The following is a 25238-nucleotide window of genomic DNA, read 5'->3' on the forward strand; positions in this document are numbered from 1 at the left end:
TATCAATGTTATCTCTCTGTTTACATTTAACGGCCAGCCGTACTGCCCTGCTCTGAGCCTATTGTAATTTTCGGCGGTCTTTCTTTGTGGCACCTGACAACACGATTGAACAGTAGTCCAGTTGCGACAAAACTAGAGCCTGTAGGACCTGCCTTGTTGATAGTGTTGTTAAAAAGTCAGAGCAACGTTATATTATGGACAGACTTCTCCCCATCTTAGCTACTGTGGTATCAACATGTTTTGACATTGACAGTTTACAATCCAGGGTTACTCCAAGCAGTTTAGTCACCTCAATTTGCTCAATTTCAACATTACTTATTACAATATTTAGTTTAAGTTTATGGTTTCGTGAATAATTTGTCCCAAATACAATGTTTTTAGTTTTTGTAATATTTAGGACTAACTTATTCCTTGCCACCCATTCTGAAACTAACTGCAGCTCTTTGTGAAGTGTTGCAGTGATTTCACTCGCTGTAGTAGCTGGCGTGTATAGTGTTGTTTCATCCGTATACATAGACACACTGGCTTTACTCAATACCAGTGGCATATCATTAGTAAAAAATATAATAAATAAATAAATAAGGGGCCTAGACAGCTGCCCTGAGGAATTCCTGATTCTACCTGGATTATGTTGGAGAGGCTTCCATTAAAGAACACCCTCTGTGTTTTGTTAGACAGGTAACTCTTTATCCACAATATAGCAGGGGGTGTAATGCAATAACACATGTTTTGTTCCATCAGCAGACTATGATCGATAATGTCAAAAGTCACACTGAAGTCTAACAAAACAGTTCCCACAATTTTATCATCAATTTCTCTCAGCCAATCATCAGTCATTTGTGTAAGTGTGTAAGCTTGTTGAATATCCTTCCCTATAAGCGTGATGAAAGTCTGTTGTCAATTTGTTTACAGTAAAATAGCATTGTATCTGGTCAAACACCATTTTTTCCAAAAGTTTACTAAAGGCTGGTAACAGGCTGATTGTTTACCGGATATTTGAGCCAGTAAAAGGGGACTTTATTATTCTTGGGTAGCAGAATTACTTTTGCTTCCCTCCAGGCCTGAGGGCACACCCTTTCTAGTAGGCTTAGATTGAAGATATGGCAAATCGGAGTAGCAATATCGTCCGCTATTATCCTCAGTCATTTTCCATCCAAGTTGTCAGACCCAGGTGGCTTGTCATTGTTGATAGACAACAACAAAAAATTCACTTCTTCCACTTCTTTGAATTTCTTTACGGAATTCAAAATGACAATGCTTGTCTTTCATAATTTGATCAGTTATACTTGGATGTGTAGTGTCAACGTTTGTTGCTGGCATGTCATGCCTAAGTTTGCTAATTATGCCAATAAAAAAAAATATTAAATAAATTGGCAAAATCTGTGGGTTGTGTGATGAGTGAGCAATCTGATTCAATGAATGATGGAGCTCAGTTTGCCTTCTTGCCCAAAATTTCATTTAAGGTGCTCCAAAGCTTTTTACTATCAGTCTTTATCTAATTTATCTATGTTTCATAGCATAGTTTCTTATTCTTTTTATTCAGTTCAGTCATATGATTTCTCAATTTGTGGTACATTTGCCAATTGGTTTTGCAGCCAGACTTTTGTCTCATCCCTGTCAACCATATAATTGTTCAATTCCTCATCAAGCCACGGGGATTTAACTGTTTTTAGAGTCATTTTCTTAATGGGTGCATGCTTATTAGTAACTGGAATAAGTGTCTGGTTGCTCCTCATTACATACCACAGACCAACAAATATTATTTAGATCAACAACATAGGAATCACTACACTACTTCTTGTATGACCTCTTACACACTACATTAGGCCCAGCCTTTGGAACTTTGGTTTTCCTAGTTATGGCTACTATATTGTGATCACTACATCCGATGGATTTTGATACTGCTCTAAAGCTAATTTCTGCAGCATTAGTAAATATGTGATCAATACATGTTGATGATTTAATTCCTGTGCTGTTTGTAACTACTCTGGTAGATTAACTGATGGTAGGCAATGGTTATAGTTTGAAGCTTTTTTTTTTTCTTGAGTGGGCAGCTTGATGAAAGCCAGTCAATATTTAAATCATCCAGAAAATATACCTCTGTTGAGATCACATACAGTATCAGTCAAAGGTTTGGACACGCCTACTCATTCAAGGGTTTTTCCTTTAGTTTTACTATTTTCTATATTGTAGAAAATAGTAAAAATATCAAAACTATGAAATAACACATGGAATCATGTAGCAACTAAAAAAGTGTTAGACAAATCAAAATATATTTTCGATTTGAGATTCTTCAAAGTAGCCAGCCTTTGCCTTGATGACAGCTTTGCACACCTCTTGGCATTCTCTCAACCAGCTTCACGAGGAATGCTTGTCCAACAGTCTTGAATGACTTCCCACATATGGTGAGCACTTGTTGGCTGCTTTTCCTTCACGCTGAGGTCCAAATCATCCCAAACAATCTCAATTAGGTTGAGGTCGGGCGATTGTGGAGGCCAGGTCATCTAATGTAGCACTCCATCACTCTCCTTTATCAAATAGCCCTTACAAAGCCTGGAGGTTTGTTTTGGGTCATTGTCTTGTTGAAAAACAAATGATAGTCCCACTAAGCGCAAACCAGATGGGATGGTGTATCGCTGCAGAATGCTGTGGTAGCCATGCTGGTTAAGTGTGCATTGAATTCTAAATAAGCACCCCCACACCATCACACCTCCTCTTCCATGCTTCACGGTTGGAACCACACATGCGGAGATCATCCGTTCACATACTGTGCATCTCACAAAGACACTGTGGTTGGAACCAAAAATCAAAAATTTTGACAAATCAGACAAAAGGACAGATTTCCACCAGTCTAATGCCCACTGCTCATGTTTCTCGGCCCAAGCAAGTATCTTCTTCTTATTGGTGTCCTTTAGTAGTGGTTGCTTTGCAGCAATTCGACCAGGAAGGCTTGATTCACGTTGATGTTGAGATGCGTCAGTTACTTCAACTCTGTGAAGCATTTATTTGGGCTGCAATCTCTGAGGCTGGTAACTCTAATGAACTTATCCTCTGCGGCAGAGGTAACTCTGGGTCTTCCGTTCCTGTGGCGGTCCTCATGAGAGCCAGTTTCATCAAAGCACTTGATGGTTTTTGCGACTGCACTTGAAGAAACTTTCAAAGTTCTTGAAATGTTCTGGATTGAGAGACCTTAATGTCTTAAAGTAATGATGGACTGTCATTTCTCTTTGCTTATTTGAGCTGTTCTTGCAATAATATGGACTTGGTCTTTTACCAAATAGGGCTATCTTCTGTGTACCACCCCTACCTTGTCACAACACAACGTATTGGCTCAAACGCATTAAGAAGGAAATAAATTCCACAAATTAACTTTTAACAAGGCACTCCTGGTAATTGAAATACATTCTAGGTGACTAACTCATGAATCTGGTTGAGAGAATGCCAAAAGTGTGCAAAGCTGTCATCATGGCAAAGGGTGGCTACTTTGAAGAATCTCAAATATAAAATAGATTCTGATTTGTTTAACACTTTTTGAGTTACTACAAGATTCCATATGTGTTATTTCATAGTTGTGATGTCTTCATCAGCTATACAACAGCTATAGGATCAGCAGAGACATTCAGGGCAGTTCGAGGGACTTACATTAGGTTACTTACATTGTGTCTTCCAACGCCCCTGGGATAATGTACATTTGCTGAAGCATTATGGAAACTCAGTGACACAATGGTAGGGATTAACTGAGCTGGGTTTGGGTCAATGATAAGTTATTGTCTCAACACAGCCTTATAATGCTGTGAAAGGATCCAGGAACCCAAATGATTTGGTTGGATCCCATCCACCTTATAAATCGAGGTTTGTTTCCAGAAGTTATCAAAAATGTTATACTGACAGAACTACAATAGTCTTGTAGCCAGTTATGGAGGGCTAAAAGTCCGCTGAAACGTTCAATGCCACGATTTAGGAAGGGTATAGGGCCAGATATTATGGGGCATTTGTTGGTGTCAAGCAGAGACCCAATCAGTTCTTTAAAATCCATCTTCAGCTGTTCTGAGCTGCCGTTCATAATGTCATTGAATCCCACATGAACTATGATGGACAACATTTCCTAATGCAGGTTTTTGCTCCTGGGACTGAGACTTTCTCACCATTGAACTGCCCAATACAATGGCCGGAGAAAGGGATGGAGAAATCCGCCCATCCCTACCCCTCACACAATTTGTTGAACCTTTCATGGGCCCACGAGAACATGACATTTTCATTATATGGATAGTGTTTATTAATACTGACCTCAGTGTCTCCAGTTTACAGTGTGGATTCCCCAGTGCATCAGAGAGCAGCTTCACTCCTGAGCCTTGTAGGTGATTGCCACTCAGGTCCAGCTGTCTCAGATGTGAGGGGTGTAACATCAGAGCAGAGACCAGAGAAGAACAGCCTTCCTCTCTGACCTTACAGTGTGACAGCCTGCAGAGTTGATCATCATTTTAGTCAACACACTACTACCCTCTGGTGCTGTAAGGGATAAATGCTAGCTATGTTCTCCCCATCATTATGAGCTCATACCAGTACCATATGCAGTTCACCTCTGTGATCTTACCTGTTCAACTGATATTAATGTCATCACATTTACAAAATGTTCATGTCATAAATTATTTTGTATTATATGGAAAATTAACAAACATCCCAGATTTTGGGTGATAATAGTCCCTGTTTATACTCTTTCCCCAGTAAAAGGCCATGTTACACAGCCCTGGTTACAGTAAATATGTTTGCTCTACAATATGCAGACAACTGACACACAACTGTTACACAATGCATCAAATACTTATATTGGCCTCTATAAACACAGGGACAATTATTACTTGTTGAACAATTACAGGAATACTGACCTCAGTGTCTCCAGTTTACAGTGTGGACTCCCCAGTCCATCAGAGAGCAGCTTCAGTCCTGAGTCTTCTAGGTCATTGTGGCTCAGGTCCAGCTCTCTCAGGGCTGAGGGGGTTAACATCAGAGCTGAGGCCAGAGAAGCACAGCCTTCCCTTCGGACTCCACAGCATGACAGCCTGAAGAGTTTATTGTGATTTTAGTTAACACACTGCTACTCTCTGGTGGTGAAAACAGAGAATGCCAGCTGTATAATTCTACCTTTCACTGACATGATGGGGTGTACTGTATGTGCATTCACATCACCCCAATGTTTTTGGGTGATTGTCCCTAATGTTTAGCTTTTTAGTTGGAGAGGCCTCACTTCCAAGCATTGCATATTGAAGTCAGAACCTCAAATCATACAGGCATATGTTATATGTAATCCATATAGTCACATATCTGGCTCTATATGCAGCAGGGCTGGAGGCAGAACGAATCAGTTGGACCGGCATTTGATTTCCATAGGCGGGCACGTTTTTTCACGGGACTATGTGTGCATTTCTTTTTATAGGTGTTACAGTAAAGACCATAGGCATGATTTTCAAGTTTTAGGAAGCTTACAATTTATCCTACCAATCTGCGTGCCATTTATTATGATTTTCATATGCGCATTTTCGTGAACAGTTTAATTTCAATAATAACATTTTTGTTTCTCAAAATAATTGCCACATGGTTAATCATAAAAAATCTGAATTGGCATGATAAAAATATAAAAGTATAAATTCAACTAATGCCAGAGCACCAGCCTCTGCCATATTGATACACCGGGATCCATTGGCAGCTAAATAAATGAGCTCATGGAACTCAGAGAATGCAGCAGAAGGCTTATAATTTCCATTGTCAACTAAGTAAAATATATGAACCTAAGCCAAAAGCCAACAAATAAAAACAGTAGAAAATATCCTGATGAAAATTCAGGTTCTTTCAATCACATTCATCTCTCTACTCTGCCTGTCTGCCTCACTTTCTATATGTCTTGACTTGAGCTATTGCTAGTGAAGTGCAACAATGTATCAAATCAGACTTCTATGTGAGCATGCATACTTCTGTGCGTGCTCTCAGCAGCCTGGTCTGATAGACTAGACATAACATAGTAAATGTAAATCCGGGAAGCTCAAATAAGTATATGTTATGTTTGGTATGGTTACATTAGACAGAAGGTTACTGAAGGCAAAAACGAAAGGAGGGTGGTTGGTCGGGGTGGATAGGTGGGCTTATAACACGAAGGTGCTCAAATCTCATCACGGACAACTTTAGCATTTTAGCTAATTAGTAGCTTTTCAACTACTTACTACTTTTGAGCTACTTTGCAACTACATAGCATGTTAGCTAACTCTTCCCCTAACCTATCTCCTAACCTTAACCCCTAGTCTAGATAACTTTAGCCAGCTAGCTAACGTTAACACATCATATGAAATGGATGATGTAAATTCACAAATTAAATAGATACCATACGAAATGTAACATATCATAATAAATAGAGTGTCTTTGGATTTATGTACAGAATAATACAAAATGCTCTGAGACCAGGTTGTGCTCAGGTTGTGCTCCCCCAACATTATCAGGACAGAGAAACCAGACATTCTCATTGCTCACATGGAGCCCTCCAAACAAAAGACAATGACAACATTTAGAAAACTCGAAATTATGGTTAGGAAATAAATCAAAACTTGTGTGGCAGGTTGTGAACTCTGCAAAAAATGTTACCCCTCCGAGAATGAGAACAGTAAACGACTGTAATAAAAACATGTATTAACAGAAATTAATGTAACCAACTGACGGCGATTAACGGTACATTTACTAGGCCTACTGCTGACATCCAGTACATCCGGAAAGTATTGGGAAATTTGACTTTGACTTTTTTCACATTTTGATATGTTACAGCCTAATTCTAAAATGGATTGAACTGTTTGTTTTTCTCATCAATCTACACACAATACCCTATAATAACAAAGCAAAAACAGGTTTTAGATTTTTTTGCAAATTTATTAAAAAAAAGAAAAAAAATGAAATATCACATTGAAATAAGTATTCAGACCCTTTATTCAGTACTTTGTTGAAGCACCTTTGGCAGCGATTACAGCCTCAAGTCTTCTTGGGTATGACGCTACAAGGTTGGCACACCTGTATTTGGGGAGTTTCTGATATTCTTCTCTGCCGATCCTCTCAAGCTCTGTCAGGTAAGATGGGGAGCTATTTTCAGCTATTTTCATGTCTCTCAAGAGATGTTCGATCGGGTTCAAGTCCGGGCTCTGGCTGGGCCACTCAAGGACATTGAGAGACTTGTCCCAAAGCCACTCCTGCGTTGTCTTGGCTGTGTGCTTAGGGTCATTGTCCTGTTGGAAGGCGAACCTTCGTCCCAGTCTGAGGTCCTGAGCAGGTTTTCATCAAGGATCTCTCTGTACTTTACTCTGTTCATCTTTTCCTCGATCCTGACTAGTCTCCCAGTCCCTGCCGCTGAAAACATTGCCACGGCATGATTCTGCCACCACCATGCTTCACACGAGGGGTGGTGCCAGGTTTCCTCCAAACATGACACTTGGCATTCAGGCCAAAGAGTTTCATTTTGTTTTCATCAGACCAGAGAATCTTATTTCTCATGGTCTGAGAGTCCTTTAGGTGCCTTTTGGCAAACTCCAAGTGGGCTGCAAATTGCCTTTTACTGAGGAGTGGCTTCCGTCTGGCCACTCTACCATAAAGGCCTGATTGGTAAAGTGCTGCAGAGATGGTTGTCCTTCTGGAAGGTTCTCCCATCTCCACAGAGGAACTCCAGAGCTCTGTCAGAGTGACCATTGGGTTCTTGGTCAGCTCCATGACCAAGGCCCTTCTCCCCTGATTGCTCAGTTTGGCTGGGTGGCCAGCTCTAGGAAGAGTCTTGGTGGTTCCAAATTTCTTCCATTTAAGAATGATGGAGCCCACTGTGTTCTTGGGGACCCTCAATGCTGCAGAAATGTTTTAGTACCCTTCCCCAGATCTGTGCCTCGACACTATCCTGTCTCGGAGCTCTAAGTACAATTCCTTCAACCTCATGGCTTGGTTTTTGCTCTGACATGCACTGTCAACTGTGTGCCTTCCCAAATAATTTCCAATCAATTGAATGTACCACAGGTTTATCTACAATCAAGTTGTAGAAACATCTCAAGGATGATCAATGGAAACAGGATGCACCTGAGCTCAATTTCGAGTCTCAATGAAAGGGTCTGAATACTTATGTAAATAAGGTATTTCTGTTTTTTTATTTTCCATAAATTTGAATAATAAAAACACTTTTCACTTTGTCATTATGGGGTATTGTATGTAGATCGATGAGGAAAACAATGTATTTAATCCATTTTAGAATAAGGCTGTAACGTAACATAATGTGGAAAAAGTCAAGGGGTCTGAAAACTTTCCGAATGCACTGTATCCGATGAGGAATTGATAAAAAAAGAAAGGCGGGCCTCCCGGGTGGCTTAGTGGTCATAGTACTAGCACTGCATCGTAGTGCTAGCTGTGCCACCAGAGACTCTGGGTTCGAGCCCAGGCTCTGTCGCAGCCGGCCGCGACCGGGAGGACCATGGGGCGGCGCACAATTGGCCCAGCGTCGTCCGGGTTAGGGAAGGTTTAGCCGGCAGGGATATCCTTGTCTCATCGCGCACTAGCGACTCCTGTGGCGGACCGGGCGCAGTGCGCGCTAACCAGGTCGCCAGGTGCACGGTGTTTCCTCCGACACATTGCTGCGGCTGGCTTCCGGGTTGGATGCGCGCTGTGTTAAGAAGCAGTGCGGCTTGGTTGGGTTGTGTTTCGGAGGACGCATGGCTCTCGACCTTCGCCTCGCCCGAATCCGTACGGGAGTTGCAGCAATGAGACAAGACAGTAACTACTAACAATTGGATACCACGAAATTGGGGAGAAAAAGGGGGTAAAAAAAGAAAAAAGAAAGTCAAAGGCCAAACAATTCCTAGAATTAAATAATGAGACCGCATTCTGGAGAGAGACGCGCCATATCTCAACCCCACATCCCTCCCCTTTTTCTTGTCTCAACATTTAAAATGATTCTCAAGACACTTTGTCTTCACACATACTTTAGATGCTTTTCACTGACAGCCGCAACTCAATAATCAGCTAGGCATATTTCCACACACGCTGCCCAAATTGCTGGCTTCCTAAATAGTCCTATGCCAGGGGTTCCCAAACCTTTTGTCCCGCGACTCCATTTTGATATCAAAAAACGTTTGTGACTCCACCGTGTGAAGAAAGTGATGTATTCAAAGGCCAATGTTGAGTTTTTTTTATTTGGGCTGTGACGGTCTATTACAAAACGGTCTGACAGTACTTTTGACAGTATTTAAATCTGAAGGAAGTCTGGTTTGAAATGACTGAAATGCATCAGAAAGGTATTGGAAAGTTCAGAAGATGATCAGGCAATAATTTTGAATAATCTTCTGTGTAGAAAAGAACATCATCATTGATGATGTCCTTTTCCCCCAGTATGATTTAATGCCTGGTGTTGTCCACTCTGTTCTAGTAAGTCCTGCGCGGCCTGTGGGCATTGTAGAGGGAAACAGAAAATACGTTCCGGAAACTCTTCTCTTTCAGTGATGGGGTCATATAATAATTTCTAACTTAAACGGTTCAAAAGATAGAGCCACATTTGTAGGAAGAAAACAGAAACCACTCTGTATATTACAACCGCATCTAACGGCTACCACCAAGCACGATTTAATTTATTTTATTTCAGTTTCTCTCGCAACCCCATTTTCAAATCACCACATGGGGTCACGACCCCTAGTTTGGGAACCACTGGCCTACGCGCTTGGGATTTGAAACAATTCAGTAATTTTTTAAAAGATGCTAATGATCCTCTGTGGCTAAGTCATGCTCTCTGGTGAAGCATTTTGAATTATTTTATTTAGACAGCATTAATTATATAATTTTGGCAAAACGTCAATTTACTTTAGGGGACGCCAGCATCCGAACAGTGCACTGTGCACCCGCCAACTGTCCTTTCCAAATCGCAAGTGGCTACCTGAAACCAGAGATCTGTATATAATGACGAGATGCTCATGTTTAACCCTAACAATGGGAGTCATTGTCCCATAGGTGGGAATGCAGGCAACAAGCTTAGGTCTGCATATTAAGCCCATAGAAATGTATTGGGCTCATTCTGGACAGACTTTGGCGAGAATGAGCCCTCTCGCTTAGCCTCTTCCTCTCTGCTGAAACTATCTCACCGGAGAAAGCATCCGAGTGAACGAAAGAGTGCCCATCTGTCTTACTATATGTAGCTCATGTATCTGATGCTGTCTGGTCCAGACAACATCAGATACATGGTGTACACATACTGAGACAGAGTGGCGCTGTTTTGCTCGCAGGGATGCTTCATCTGAGATTGATGCGTCTTTCTGTCGGCGCGCGTCTCGGTCAAATAAATTATCTATATTTTATTTGGACGGGCAAGGAGGTATGGTAGGGCGGGCCATAACGCTGGCCCTGATATGCAGTCAGTCTAAATGACAGGGGTGAGTGTTAATTCCCAATCAGGACTTTTCTTTCAAAATATGTTTTTGCTGTTTTCAAATGAACAAAGGACTGATATAACCTTCTATAAACACATTGGATCTGTAGAAAAGTATCACCTGTTGAACAATTACAGGAATACTGACCTCAGTGTCTCCAGTTTACAGTGTGGACTCCCCAGTGCATCAGAGAGCAGCTTCACTCCTGAGTCTTCTAGGTGATTGAAGTTCAGCTCCAGCTCTCTCATGGCTGAGGGGTTTAACATCAGAGCAGAGGCCAGAGCAGCACAGCCTTTCTCTCTGACTTTACAGCCTGACAGCCTGCAGAGTTGATCATGATTTTAGTGAACACACTACTACCCTCTGGTGCTGTAAGAGATAAATGCTAGCTATGTTCTCCCCATGATTATGAGCTCATACCAGTACCATATGCAGTTCACCTCTGTGATCTTACCTGTTCAACTGATATTAATGTCATCACATTTACAAAATGTTCAAGTCATAAATGATGTTTATTCAAATTAGAAGTTTATTATCCATTTGTTTAGGGTGGTTGAACAGACATCACAGGCTTTTGGGTGATGTTTACTATATACTCAGTTACTATAAGTTCAACTGTACATTGCAGGAACATTTAGCTTACTGACCTCAGTGTCTCCAGTTTACAGTGTGAACTCCCCAATCCATCAGAGAGCAGCTTCACTCCTGAGTCTTCTAGGTCATTGCCATGCAGGTCCAGCTCTCTCAGGTGTGACGGGTTTAACCTCAGAGCAGAGGCCAGAGCAGCACAGCCTTCCTCTCTGACTTCACAGCCTGACAGCCTGCAGAGAGTTGATCATCATTTTACTGAACACACTATTATCCTCTGTTGTATGTTACCCGGCCCTGGTTATTAAAGTACATGTTTTTGCTCTTCAATATGCAGATAACTGATACTCAATTGTTACACAATGCATCAAATGCTGATATCTGCACTTTATAAACACAGTTATACATTTTTTGACAATTACAGTAATACTGACCTAAGTGTCTCCAGTTTACAGTGTGGACTCCCCAGTGCATCAGAGAGCAGCTTAACTCCTGAGTCTTCTAGGGGGTTGTTACTCAGGTCCAGCTCTCTCAGATGTGAGGGCTTTAACATCAGAGCAGAGACCAGAGAAGCACAGCCTTCCTTTCTGACTTGACAGTCTGACAGCCTGCAGAGTTTATCATAATTTCATTAAACACACTACTACCCTTTGGTGGGAGAATGTTAGTTGTATAGTTCTCCCTCTTACCAACATGATGGACTGCATATGCAGTTGTATCACCCCGGTTACGTGTATGATATTAAGACATGTAACCATTTGTAGTGCATCTCTGTGAGATAGACTGTCAATTACACTTTTAACCTCACTGAGTATCCTCACATTGTATTCACATGAATGATGTTCTGTCTATAGAAAACAAAATATCTGCCTGGAACGTTAGAACAATGACAGACAAAGATTTTGTTCCACATCCTGAAAGGCTAATGAAAATCAGGATTCCTCTCAACAAGACTAGGCATGCCACAATAATCAGGGCCTACGCAGCTACATTACCAAGCCCTGACAAAGTGAAAGAGCAGTTCTACTCAGAGCTAGACAACATAACCCAATCAACTCCCCAGAATGACAAACTAATCATTGCTGGAGACTTCAATGCTGGGGTGGGCAAAGACATCGCCAACACCAACTGGCAAGGAGTCATTGCCAAAAATGTGGGGAGTGGCGAACATGAATGGAAATTAGATCCTAATCCTGAGTAAATTACCAGATAATAGCCTCGTCATCACGAACACCATTTCAGGCAAGCAGACAAGTACAAAACTACATGTATGCACCCAAGATCCAAGCACCGGCACCTGATGGATGATATCATTGTGTGTCAGCGAGACAATAAGAACGTCAAAATTACAAGAGCCAGCTCCGATCGATGCAAGATCAATGGTGGGAGGGACTAACAGAGCTCACACAAATGTATGCAGACACACTACACCAAACAGTTATTTGAATGCCTCAAAACCATACACCGACCAGTGAAGTCTGGCACGTCACCTCTGAGATCAGCAAATGGGAAAACCTTCCTCAGAGATAAGTATTTCAGAGAGGTGGGTGGAACACTTCAGTAAACTCCTGAACAGACCATCCATTGCCGACTACTTAGCCATAAACCTGATGCCCCAAAAGGCCATCCAACATCACCTGGATGAACCACCTACACTCGAGAAAACTGAAAAAGATATCAGCATGAACTTGGGGAAAGCACAACGTTATCCCTACCGAACTCTATAAAACAGCTGTGCCAATTTTTATTTTTCATTTGACCTTTATTTAACTAGGCAAGTCAGTTAAGAACAAATTCTTATTGTCAATGACAGCCTAGGAACAGTGGGTTAACTGCCTTGTTCAGGGGCAGAACGACAGATTTTTACCTTGTCAGGTCTGGGATTCGATCTTGCAACCTTTTGGTTACAAGTCCAATGCTCTAACCACTAGGCTACCTACTCCATGACATCTTTACCAGCATCTGGGAAACAGAGGAAATGACCCAGGGGTACAAGGATGCTACCATTGTTGCGCTGTATAAAAACAAAGGCTGCAAAGCAGACAGCAACAACTATAGAGCAAATACAATCTGGCTCCATATGCTCTCTGGACACTGTGTTAACAAACCTCCAGGCGAGCTTCAATGCCATACAACACTCCTTCCGTGGCCTCCAACTGCTTTTAAATGCTAGTAAAACTAAATGCATGCTCTTCAACCGATTGCTGCCCGCACCCGCCCGCCCGACTAGCATCACTACTCTGGACGGTTCTGACTTAGAATATGTGGACAACTACAAATACCTAGGTGTCTGGTGAGACTGTAAACTCTCCTTCCAGACTCACATTAAGCATCTCCAATCCAAAATTAAATCTAGAATCGGCTTCGTATTTCGCAACAAAGCCTCCTCCACTCATGCTGCTAAACATACCCAGGTAAAACTGACTATCCTACTGATCCTTGACTTCGGCGATGTCATTGACATCGCCTCCAACACTCTACTTAGCCAATTGGATGTAGTCTATCACAGTGCCATCCGTTTTGTCACCAAAGCCCCATATACTACCCACCACTGCGACCTGTATGCTCTCGTTGGCTGGCCCTCGCTTCATATTCGTCGCCAAACCCACTGGCTCCAGGTCATCTATAAGTCTTTGCTTGGTAAAGCCCCGCCTTATCTCAGCTCACTGATCACCATAGCAACACCCACCCGTAGCACGCGCTCCAGCAGGTATATTTCACTGGTCATCCCCAAGCCAAAACTGCCTTTGGCCGCCTTTCCTTCCAGTTCTCTGCTGCCAATGACTGGAACGAATTGCAAAAATCACTGAAGCTGGAGACTTATATCTCCCTCATTAACTTTAAGCATCAACTGTCAGAGCAGCTTACCACTGCACCTGTACACAGCCCACCCAACTACCTCATCCCCATATTGTTATTTAATTTATTTTGTTCCCCAGTATCTCTACTTGCACATTGTAACGTCCTGACCAGAGTTCTTATGTGTTTTGCTTGTTTAGTGTTGGTCAGGACGTGAGCTGGGTGGGAATTCTATGTTGTGTGTCTAGTTTGTCTGTTTCTGTGTCCAGCCTAATATGGTTCTCAATCAGAGGCAGCTGTCAATCGTTGTCCCTGATTGAGAATCATATATAGGAGGCTTGTTTTGTGTTGGGATTTTGTGGGTGATTGTTTCCTGTCTCTGTGTTTTGTCTGCACCAGATAGGTCTGTCTCGGTTTTCACATTTGTTATTTTGTTACTTGTATTAGTGTTACTGTTTTATTCGTCTATTAAACATGTTGAACACTAGCCGCGCTGCATTTTGGTCCTCTCCTTCATCCCAGGAAGAAAGCCGTGACACACATCATCATCTGCACATCTATCACTCCAGTGTTAATGCTAAATTGCAATTATTTTGCCACTATGGGCTATTTACTGCCTTACCTCCCTAATCTTACTACATTTGCACACACTGTACATAGATTTTTTCTGTTGTGTTATTGACTGTACGTTTGTTTATCCCATGTGTAACTCTGTGTTGTTGTTTTTGTCGCACTGCTTTGGTTTATCTTGGCCAGGTCGTAGTTGTAAATGAGAACTTGTTCTCAACTGGCTTACCTGGTTAAATAAAGGTGAAATACATTTTTTTATAAAAAAAAATATTGCATTAAGTCTGAAGGACAGGGGTGAGTATGTTTTTACGTTTTGATTCACAGTCAGGACTTTTCTTTCAATGTATTGTTTAGCTGTTATCAAATGCAAATAAACATGTGGATCTATTGAACAATTGCTAACCCTTATTTAAAAATGACAGGAATATTGACCTCAGTTTCTCCAGTTTACAGTGTGGACTCCCTAGTCCATCAGAGAGCTGCTTTACTCCTGAGTCTTTTAGAGGATTGTAGCTCAGGTCCAGCTCTCTCAGGTGTGAGGAGTTTAAAGCGGATGCCAAAGCTTTACAGCATTTCTCTGTGAGGTCACAACTTTCCAACCTATTTGAAAAGTCAAATGTCATGTCACTTTAGAGAAAAGATTAATGACACTTTGTTTCATGTTATATATACAGTGTGGTCTGAAATTATTGACACCCTTGATAAAGATGAGCAAATATAAATAATTTAATTTCTGAGCTATAATGTATGCTAAAAAAAAAGAAGGAAATTATATTATTTTATTATACAATTGCTCAGAGAAAAATATTTGGTTTAACATGTAATAAGCACTTGCATTGGAACTGGTGGTTTGGTCAGATGACATGAAAATAGAGCTCTTTGGCCACGTACACCAGTGGTGGGTTTGGCATTGAAATGAGAATGCATGAGCAGAAAATAACCCCATACCTACTGTAAAATATCATGGTAGACCTTTGATGTTATGGGTCTATTTTGCTTCCATTGGTCATGGGACCCATGTTAAGTTCAACGGCATCATGAACTTTAATCAGTACTCGGATATTTTAGCCAAAAACATTGTTGCCTCTGCTACGCTGCAAGTGGATCTTCCAGCAAGACAATAACCCCAAGCGTACATTAAAATCCACAAAGAAATGGTTAATTCGCCACAAAATCAACATTTTGCAATGGCTATCTCAGTCTCCGGACTTGAAAACCTTTTGTTTGAATTGAAGAAGGTAGTCCATAAGCACAGACAATGGATATCAAGGATCTGGAAGGATTCTGTATGGATGAAGAGTCTAAGATCCCTCCCAATGTGTTCTCCAACTCATAAAACACTTTAGAAAAAGGCTCAGTGCCGTTATCCTTGCAAGGTGAGGTATTGAAAACAGGGCTGTCAATAATTTTGACCCCTACCTTTTTGAGAAAAAAATATATTACTTGTTAAACAAAATCTCTTTCTCTGAGCAATTTTATTAGTATACAATAATATATATAATTTCCCCCTTTTTTTGGCATACAATATAGCTACGTATTTGAATGTTGTATTTTATACAGTCATTTTTACTCATCTTTATCAAGGGTGTCAATAATTTCAGACCCCACTGTACATACATATATTTTTTTGTTATGACTATAAATTTGAATACCCATGTACTGTACTTACTGAGCTGTTCTGGATGCTTTGACCACTGGCAACAGCCTCAAAAGACCTTCATCTGACCTGGAGTATTTTCTCAAGTCAAACACATCCAGCTCCTCTTCTGATGTAAGCAACACAAAGACCAGAGCGGACCACTGTTCAGGAGACAGTTCTTCTCTGGAGACACTGCCTGAGCTCAAGTAGCTTTGGATCTCCTCCACTAGAGAATGGTCATTGAGTTCATTCAGACAGTGGAACAGATTGATGCACCTTCCTGGAGAGAGATTCTCCTTAATCTTCAACTTGATGTACTTGACTGTTTCAGCATTGGTTTGTGAGCTGATTTTCGTCTGTGTCAGTAGGCCTCGTAGGAGAGTATGATTGGACTCCAGTGTGAGGCCGAGAAGAAAACGGAGGAACAGGTCCAGGTGTCCATTCTCACTCTGTAAGGCCATCTCCACTGCGCTTACATTGAGGCAAAATGTAGGATTGTTTTTGAATGGCGTAAGTACTTCAGAGGTTGATTCAGTTTGAACCATTAGATTCACACCACTGTTGTTGAATGTGAGAAACACGTATACAGCAGCCAGAAACTCCTGAATGCTCAGATGCACAAAGCAGTACACCTTCTGCTGGTACAGCCCACTCTCTTCTTTAAAGATCTGTGTGCACACTCCAGAGTACACAGACTCCTCGCTGACGTCAACGCCACACTCTCGCAGGTGTTCCTCATAGAAAATAATATTTCCTTTTTCCAGCTGTTGAAATGCCAGCTTTCCCAGTGACAGAATGCTCTCTTCATTCCAGTGTGGATGTGTCTCATCGTTCCTATGATATTTCTCAATCATCTGTTTCATCAGGACTACCAGCAAGTGTGTGTACATCTCAGTCAAAGTCTTTGGCATTTCTCCTCTCTTTCCTTTTTTCAACATGTGCTCAAGAACTGTACCAGAAATCCAACAGAAGACTGGTATGTGGCACATGATGAAGAGGCTCCTTGATGATTTTATATGTGAAATGATTCTGCTGGCCATATTCTCATCACTGATTCTTTTCCTGAAGAACTCTTCCTTCTGTGGGTCATTGAACCCTCGTACCTCTGTCACCTGGTCAACACACTCGGGAGGGATCTGATTGGCTGCTGCAGGTCGAGAGGTTATCCAGAGGAGAGCAGAGGGAAGCAGATTCCCCTTGATGAGGTTTGTTAGCAGCACATCCACTGAGGTTGACTCTGTGATGTCACACCAGCTTTCATTGTTCTGGAAGTTCAGGGGAATTTGGAACTCATCCAGTCCATCAAAGACAAACAGAATTTTGTAGCTTTCATAGTTTGAGATTCCTGATTCCTTGGTTTCCACAAAAAAGTGATGAAGAAGTTCTAGCAAACTGTGTTTCTTGTATTTCATTAAATAAAGCTCCCGAGAAGAAAATGGAAATATGAATTGGACATCCTGATTTGCTTTTCCTTCAGCCCAGTCCATAATGAACTTCTGCACAGAGACTGTTTTTCCAATGCCAGCGATTCCCTTTGTCAGCACTGTTCTGATAGGTTGGTCTTGTCCAGGTAAGGATTTGAAGATGTCATTGCATTTGATTGAGATCTCTTGTGTTGCTGGTCTCCTGAATGCTGCCTCTATCTGTCTCACTTCATGTTCATTATTGACCTCTCCACTTCCACCTTTTGTGATGTAGAGCTCAGTGTAGATCTTATTGAGAAGTGTTGGGTTTCCTTGTTTAGCTATTCCCTCAAACACACACTGAAACTTATTCTTCAGATTAGATTTTAGTTTACGTTGGCACTTCACAGCAAGCTCATCTGAAAGACAGAAAATACAGATTGTAAAACATATTTGAATTAGTGTTGCACACGTTTGGAGATAGATAGCCTGCATGTCAACTAAGGATAATATCTGTGCAGGTCCTTCATTTACGTAGAGGCATCTATTGACATACTGTAATATACAATATGTCAATAGATGCCTCTAGGTCAGTAGTTCCCAAACTTGTTATAGTCCTGTACCCCTTCAAACATTCAACCTCCAGCTGCGTACCCTCTCTAGCACCAGGGTCAGCACGCTCTCAAATGTTGTTTTTTGCCATCATTGTAAGCCTGCCACACACACACTATACGATACATTTATTAAACATAAGAACGAGTTAGTTTTTGTCACAACCCGGCTCGTGGGAAGTGACAAAGAGCTCTTATAGGACCAGGGCACAAATAATAATATAATAATAATCAATTATTTTGCTCTTTATTTAGCCATCTTACAAATAAAACTTTACTTGTTCATCGAAAATAGTGAATAACTCACCACAGGTTAATGAAAAGGGTGTGCTTGAAAGGATGCACATAACTCTGCAATGTGGGTTGTATTGGAGAGAGTCTCAGTCTTAAATCATTTTCCACACACAGTCTGTGCCTGTATTTAGTTTTCATGCTAGTGAGGGCCGAGAATTCCCTCTCACATAGGTACGTGGTTGCAAAGGGCATCAGTGTCTTAACAGCGCGATTTGCCAAGGCAGGATACTCTGAGCGCAGCCCAATCCAGAAATCTGTCAGTGGCTTCTCATTAAATTCCATTTTCACAGAACCACTTGTTGCAATTTCGATGAGGTTCTCTTGTTCAGATTTCGGTAAGTGGACTGGAGGCAGGGCATGAAAGGGATAATGAATCCAGTTGTTTGTGTCATTCGTTTTGGGAAAATACCTGCGTAATTACGCACCCAACTCACTCAGGTGCTTCGCTATATCACATTTGACATTGTCCGTAAGCTTGAGTTCATTTGCACACAAAAAATCATACAATGATGGAAAGACCTGTCTGTTGTCCTGCACATTGAATATAGTTGCGGAGAGTCCCTGTAATCCTAGATTCAGATCATTCAGGTGAGAAAAAACATCACCCAGATAGGCCAGTTGTGTGAGAAATTCGTCATCATGCAAGCGGTCAGACAAGTGAAAATTATGGTCAGTAAACAGAACTTTAAGCTCGTCTCTCAATTCAAAAAAACGTGTCAATACTTTGCCCCTTGATAACCAGCGCACGTCTGTATGTTGTAAAAGCGTTACATGGTCGCTGCCCATATCATTGTATAGTGCAGAAAATACACAAGAGTTCAGGGGCCTTGCTTTAACAAAGTTAACCATTTTCACTGTGGTGTCCAAAACCTCTTTCAAGCTGTCTGGCATTCCCTTGGCAGCAAGAGCCTCTCAGCGGATGCTGCAGTGTACCGAAGTGGCGTCGGGAGCAACTGCTTGAACGCACGTTACCACTACACTATGTCTCCCTGGCATGGTTTGTGCTCCATCAGTACAGATACCAACACATCTTGACCACCAAAGTCCATTTGATGTCACAAAGCTGTCCAGTACTTAAAAAATATCCTCTCCTGTTGTCCTGGTTTCCAGTGGTTTGCAGAAGAGGATGTCTTCCTTCGAACATATACCAGGAGCTGTGCCCGCCACGTCTGTTGACACATCCAGCTGTAACGCATAGAATTCGCTGGCTTGTATGCGAAGCAGTAATTGTTGAAACAAAACATGCCAATTTGAAAAATAAGCCACAGGAGTTTTTTGAGGGAGAATTAAGACGACTTTCGAGTAGTAAGACATGTATAAAAGCAACTGATACCATTAATAAGAAGGGGCTAGAAGAGTTTTACATGGTGAGCTACCGAGTGGCTAGGACAGGCAAGCCCCATACTATTGTGGAGGACTTAAGTCCAACGTCCCTGTCTGAAGTTCGGTGCTCTCCCGGGTAAGGGGGCAGTAGTTCTTCGGCTGCATCAGATTCACAACTGTCAGTGTCCATGCTAGCTGGGCTAACAACAAATGTAGAATTACAGATGCTAGCATTGGATGTGCTCGTGGAAGCAGAACAACTTGTGTCGTCGACCGGGGGAAGGTGTAGTACTGCTGGTAGTTGCAGTACTACCAGTAGAGCTGGTATGCGTCTCTATGGACGCGGGCCTTACTTTTTTAAACCATTTATTCATTTTAGAGCAAACAGAATGAGCAGTAGCTACGTTTGGCTACATACGGACCGTTAATGGAATTCCCGCGAGAGAGTAACGGTTAATGTGATTGGATGTTAATTATTAGACTAGGCTACATTTTTTTTTAAAGTGAATCACATTTATATTTGGCGTGCCCCCGACGGCATTGTGCGTACCCCAGTTTGGGAATACCTGCTCTAGGGAAATGAAATACAGTATGTCAATAGATGCATCTAGGGAAATTAAATACAGTATGTCAATAGATGCATCTAAGGAAATGAAATACAATATGTCAATAGATGCATCTAGGTAAATGAAATACAATATGTCAATAGATGCATCTTGGTAAATGAAATATCCCTTTCAGTGTAGCTTAACCTGTTAAACTCTGAAGCCCTCTGGTGGCATTTTCTATGAGAAACATATATTGTAGGCTAATCTACCTTCATTAGATACATCAAGGATTATCTATTATATTGATAAGATAGTCGAGTGACCGCTCTAAAAATGGAAATACATTTTCTCAACTATGGAAGGCAGGCTATGATTGAATGGAGCGTGCACAGCGCAATCAGCTGTGCACGCTCCATCTGCATCTCAGCTGCATCTCTTGTGTTAGTGGGCATGATCGTAATCCATACCCAACCCTCCAGTAAGTTGTGATGAAATCACTCACAATAAATACTCAGTTTTGGGTGAGACTGACTTTATAACCAAAACTATCCTATTTACACTTTGTAGACAATTTTTACTCTAGAAATATGTTTCTGACTCATATCGATGCCACATAGGCCATTTAAAACCAAGCAAGTTGTTTCAAAGAGGGAGTTGACCTTGAAATCTGGATGATAAATAAATGCACTGCATTACGATGACCACTAGGGTGTACCCCTTTCCATGCATACAACATTTTCGCAACTTTGGTGAGTTTACCTAAATTGCATACCTATGAATACGACCATAGCGCACGGGGTGTGGGCGGGAGCATTCTTATGACTTTGCCAGCAGTAAGATTTGAGCTCGATTTCCAAAAAGACAAGTGATGTAGTTTTCAAAAGATATGTCACTTACTACTTTCTGAGTCCACTTAAGCTTGCGCTCCCGGTACTGAGTACAAAACAATGCTCAGAGTTTAACAGGTTATTAAAGACTTAAAGCTGGAATCCTTAATGGTGAAACTGCCACGTCCATTTGCGATATTACAACAAATACAGTTTTTTCCCTCAGACATCATTGCACGCGCGATAGAAAAGCATATGTACTGCAATTTATTTGACTAATGCTGCACAATGCGCCTCAGCTCGGCAACAAAAACAACAGTGGTGGGGCGGCCAGTGGTGCTGTTCCCCCTACTGTAGATTCACTCTTTAAGACTTACTTTTCTCCAGTATGTCAGCGAGCTCTGTTTGGTTCATGTTCCTCAGCATATGCAGTGTGATCTTCAGAGCTCCCTCCCTGGCATTGCTCTCCTGCTTTGCAATTTCAATATCCACTACTTCCTTGTCCTCCCCCTGGCTCTCAAAGCACTCTGAGCTCAGAATCCTCTTAAACCTCTTCAACTGACTCTTCAGAAAAGTCATGATATCGTCTTCGAGCGACTAACATAGAATGTAAAAAGTTATACAATCAGTTAATAATTTTATAAAAAGATTACAATCAAAATCTTTTCATGAACAGTATATGATAAGTTTAGCTAATCTTAACAATTGATTTATTTCAACTGTGAAGACTGTAAAACATAGCTAAGCCAGCCCACCCTGAATATGGAGGACAGGTCCGTTTGATGACTCTGGGTAAACTGACTCTCTGTCTCGGTCTCTGACTGTGATCTCTCCAGACTGTTTCTGTGGACAAACATGAGGTCACATAACTTTGCATAACCATTTACACACCTGGAGAGTTCATACAAACAGGCAAACACAGGTTACCACACATATACAACTCAGGGAGAGGGTATTTGGCAGATAATGGATTCTTGACAAATGTGTCATGTACACGCACACAGCAAAGAAATGTATATTACCAACCGTCCACAAGGAAACGTCCTACATACACACAGCACTGTGCACAGCAGAGTTCTTACCTCTGTTTAGTAGCAGAGATTCCCTCTCTGAATGAAACTGACTGTATCTGGACACTCTTCATGGACACACAACTGGGTACAGGTGAGACTGGCCTCTCCTGTTGGAACCTGTCAACAACATGAAGAGAACAGAGTTCCTAGTCTTCACAACCTGCTGTATGTATTGAAAAAAGGATTTACAGCTCATTGATTCTATCTACTGTATGTATGTGCCGACTGGTTTTGTTGGTTGAGAAAATCAAAGACAGACATAACGACCAGGGAGAAGACAAACACACTGAGGAAGTGTCCACTACTCAATAGGCAGGCCAGTCCCGCAAGTTTGTACCTTTGTTTAGTAGCAGAATTTTCCTCTCCAAATGTGATTGGAGCCATCATAGACTGGTCACTCTTCATGGACACACAGCTGGGTACAGGTGAGACTGGTCTCTCCTGTTGGATTGAGCTTCAACACAACTGACCTTCAGTCTCTTATATATTTGACCAGGTGCTGATGTCCTCTTTTACTGAACATAGCACTGCCTCTATACACACACAAAGTCATTTCCATTACCAACAGTCTACAAGGAAACAGCCTACATACCATACACACAGCACTGTGTACCGACAGTTCTCTAATGACATAAAGCAGAGTTCTTACCTCTGTTTAGAAGCAGAATTTTTCTCTCCGAATGTGATTGGAGCCATCATAGACTGGTCACTCTTCATGGACACACAGCTGGGTACAGGTGAGACTGGTCTCTCCTGTTGGATTTGGCTTCAACACAACAGAACAGGCCTTCAGTCTCATTTAGGGCCCGATTCAATCCGTATTGCAGAAATTCTGCGGTATAGAACGATTGAAATGCAAAGGTAATATTTGACTGAGCCGACATATGCAGCGTTTACTGTGAATACAGTCTCTGTGAATGCTGGAACATTGCTGAATTGAATCAAGCCCTTATTCTCCCTAATGATGAAATAATATCACTGCTGAGCTCAGACACACACACACAGACTCTACTCCCACCTTTCAACTTTGTGGTCTATGTCATCCTTAACATAGGGTGACATTTTAAAGGCAGTAGCAACCTCCTCTCTCCCCCCAGAGAGACTCATTTTAAAGACCGTGCTCCCTCAGGGGAGTGCCAGATCAGCTGACCTGTGAACACAAATAATGGCATCAGGCTCTCTCTAAAACGCAATATATAATACATTTACATTTACATTTAAGTCATTTAGCAGACGCTCTTATCCAGAGCGACTTACAAATTGGTGCATTCACCTTATGATATCCAGTGGAACAACCACTTTACAATAGTGCATCTAACTCTTTTAAGGGGGGGGGGGTTAGAAGGATTACTTTATCCTATCCTAGGTATTCCTTAAAGAGGTGGGGTTTCAGGTGTCTCCGGAAGGTGGTGATTGACTCCGCTGACCTGGCGTCGTGAGGGAGTTTGTTCCACCATTGGGGTGCCAGAGCAGCGAACAGTTTTGACTGGGCTGAGCGGGAACTGTACTTCCTCAGAGGTAGGGAGGCGAGCAGGCCAGAGGTGGATGAACGCAGTGCCCTTGTTTGGGTGTAGGGCCTGATCAGAGCCTGAAGGTACGGAGGTGCCGTTCCACTCACAGCTCCGTAGGCAAGCACCATGGTCTTGTAGCGGATGCGAGCTTCAACTGGAAGCCAGTGGAGAGAGCGGAGGAGCGGGGTGACGTGAGAGAACTTGGGAAAGTTGAACACCAGACGGGCTGCGGCGTTCTGGATGAGTTGTAGGGGTTTAATGGCACAGGCAGGGAGCCCAGCCAACAGCGAGTTGCAGTAATCCAGACGGGAGATGACAAGTGCCTGGATTAGGACCTGCGCCGCTTCCTGCGTGAGGCAGGGTCGTACTCTGCGAATGTTGTAGAGCATGAACCTACAGGAACGGGTCACCGCCTTGATGTTAGTTGAGAACGACAGGGTGTTGTCCAGGATCACGCCAAGGTTCTTAGCACTCTGGGAGGAGGACACAATGGAGTTGTCAACCGTGATGGCGAGATCATGGAACGGGCAGTCCTTCCCCGGGAGGAAGAGCAGCTCCGTCTTGCCGAGGTTCAGCTTGAGGTGGTGATCCGTCATCCACACTGATATGTCTGCCAGACATGCAGAGATGCGATTCACCACCTGGTTATCAGAGGGGGGAAAGGAGAAGATTAATTGTGTGTCGTCTGCATAGCAATGATAGGAGAGACCATGTGAGGATATGACAGAGCCAAGTGACTTGGTGTATAGCGAGAATAGGAGAGGGCCTAGAACAGAGCCCTGGGGGACACCAGTGGTGAGAGCACGTGGTGCGGAGACAGATTCTCGCCACGCCACCTGGTAGGAGCGACCTGTCAGGTAGGACGCAATCCAAGCGTGGGCCGCGCCGGAGATGCCCAGCTCGGAGAGGGTGGAGAGGAGGATCTGATGGTTCACAGTATCAAAGGCAGCCGATAGGTCTAGAAGGATGAGAGCAGAGGAGAGAGAGTTAGCTTTAGCAGTGCGGAGCGCCTCCGTGACACAGAGAAGAGCAGTCTCAGTTGAATGACTAGTCTTGAAACCTGACTGATTTGGATCAAGAAGGTCATTCTGAGAGAGATAGCAGGAGAGCTGGCCAAGGACGGCACGTTCAAGAGTAATAAAATAATAAAATAATAATAAAAGGGCTATGATAGCGTGACACTCTTTCAGGTAGAACCACAGCCGACAACTGTAGCCTACATCCCACCTACTGCCACACAACCAGGATCAAACACATTAGTGGTGCATACATCGCTGGATTAAACACAACAGGATAACCATCACTGGATTCAACACTAGTCATGTATTAGCACACATCCTCCATTTTAACATCCATTTCACAGATCACCATGATTCACTTCCTCTTTGATTACGTGTTGTCCTTCAGTACTAAGAAGTGATGCAGCTTTCAAACACTAGTAATCCGTTACACCATTCTTTAAAACACTGTTAATTCCTTAGACTACATCAGGTAGTCACTCTCACTCTCAACTTTGGTACTTACTTTACTTCTTTCCCCTCTCCAGTTTAGGGTGAATTCTGTACATCTGTCATCTCAAAATGGATTCTGTAGAGACTTTCACTTTCAGCTTCCATGCCCAAATATGGAAC

General features: G+C 42.3%; 1 protein-coding gene across 6 annotated transcripts in view; it reads right to left on the reverse strand.

The window, feature by feature from the left end:
- The window catches only part of LOC139557221 (NACHT, LRR and PYD domains-containing protein 12-like), a 29941-nt gene extending 4703 nt beyond the window's left edge, over positions 1–25238 (reverse strand). Inside the window, exons 1-14 of one of the 6 annotated variants that reach the window (XM_071371733.1) lie at positions 25132–25238; positions 23115–23246; positions 22746–22862; positions 22434–22550; positions 22106–22213; positions 21779–21866; positions 21401–21620; positions 16048–17839; positions 14811–14978; positions 11444–11617; positions 11069–11242; positions 10569–10742; positions 4887–5060; positions 4288–4461 (exon numbers count right to left, since the gene is read on the reverse strand). In XM_071371733.1, the coding sequence (XP_071227834.1) occupies positions 4288–4461; positions 4887–5060; positions 10569–10742; positions 11069–11242; positions 11444–11617; positions 14811–14978; positions 16048–17839; positions 21401–21620; positions 21779–21866; positions 22106–22213; positions 22434–22550; positions 22746–22862; positions 23115–23203 (3569 nt within the window). In that variant the 5' untranslated portion in view covers positions 23204–23246; positions 25132–25238. Of the gene's footprint in view, positions 1–4287; positions 4462–4886; positions 5103–10568; positions 10743–11068; positions 11243–11443; positions 11618–14810; positions 14979–16047; positions 17840–21400; positions 21621–21778; positions 21867–22105; positions 22214–22433; positions 22551–22745; positions 22863–23114; positions 23458–23523; positions 23653–25131 lie in introns of those variants that run through there. The other 5 variants (XM_071371732.1, XM_071371735.1, XM_071371731.1 and 2 more) reach the window with 5 other exon arrangements.

This window comes from Salvelinus alpinus, chromosome 28, assembly GCF_045679555.1.
Source record: "Salvelinus alpinus chromosome 28, SLU_Salpinus.1, whole genome shotgun sequence".
Lineage (NCBI taxonomy): Eukaryota > Metazoa > Chordata > Actinopteri > Salmoniformes > Salmonidae > Salvelinus > Salvelinus alpinus.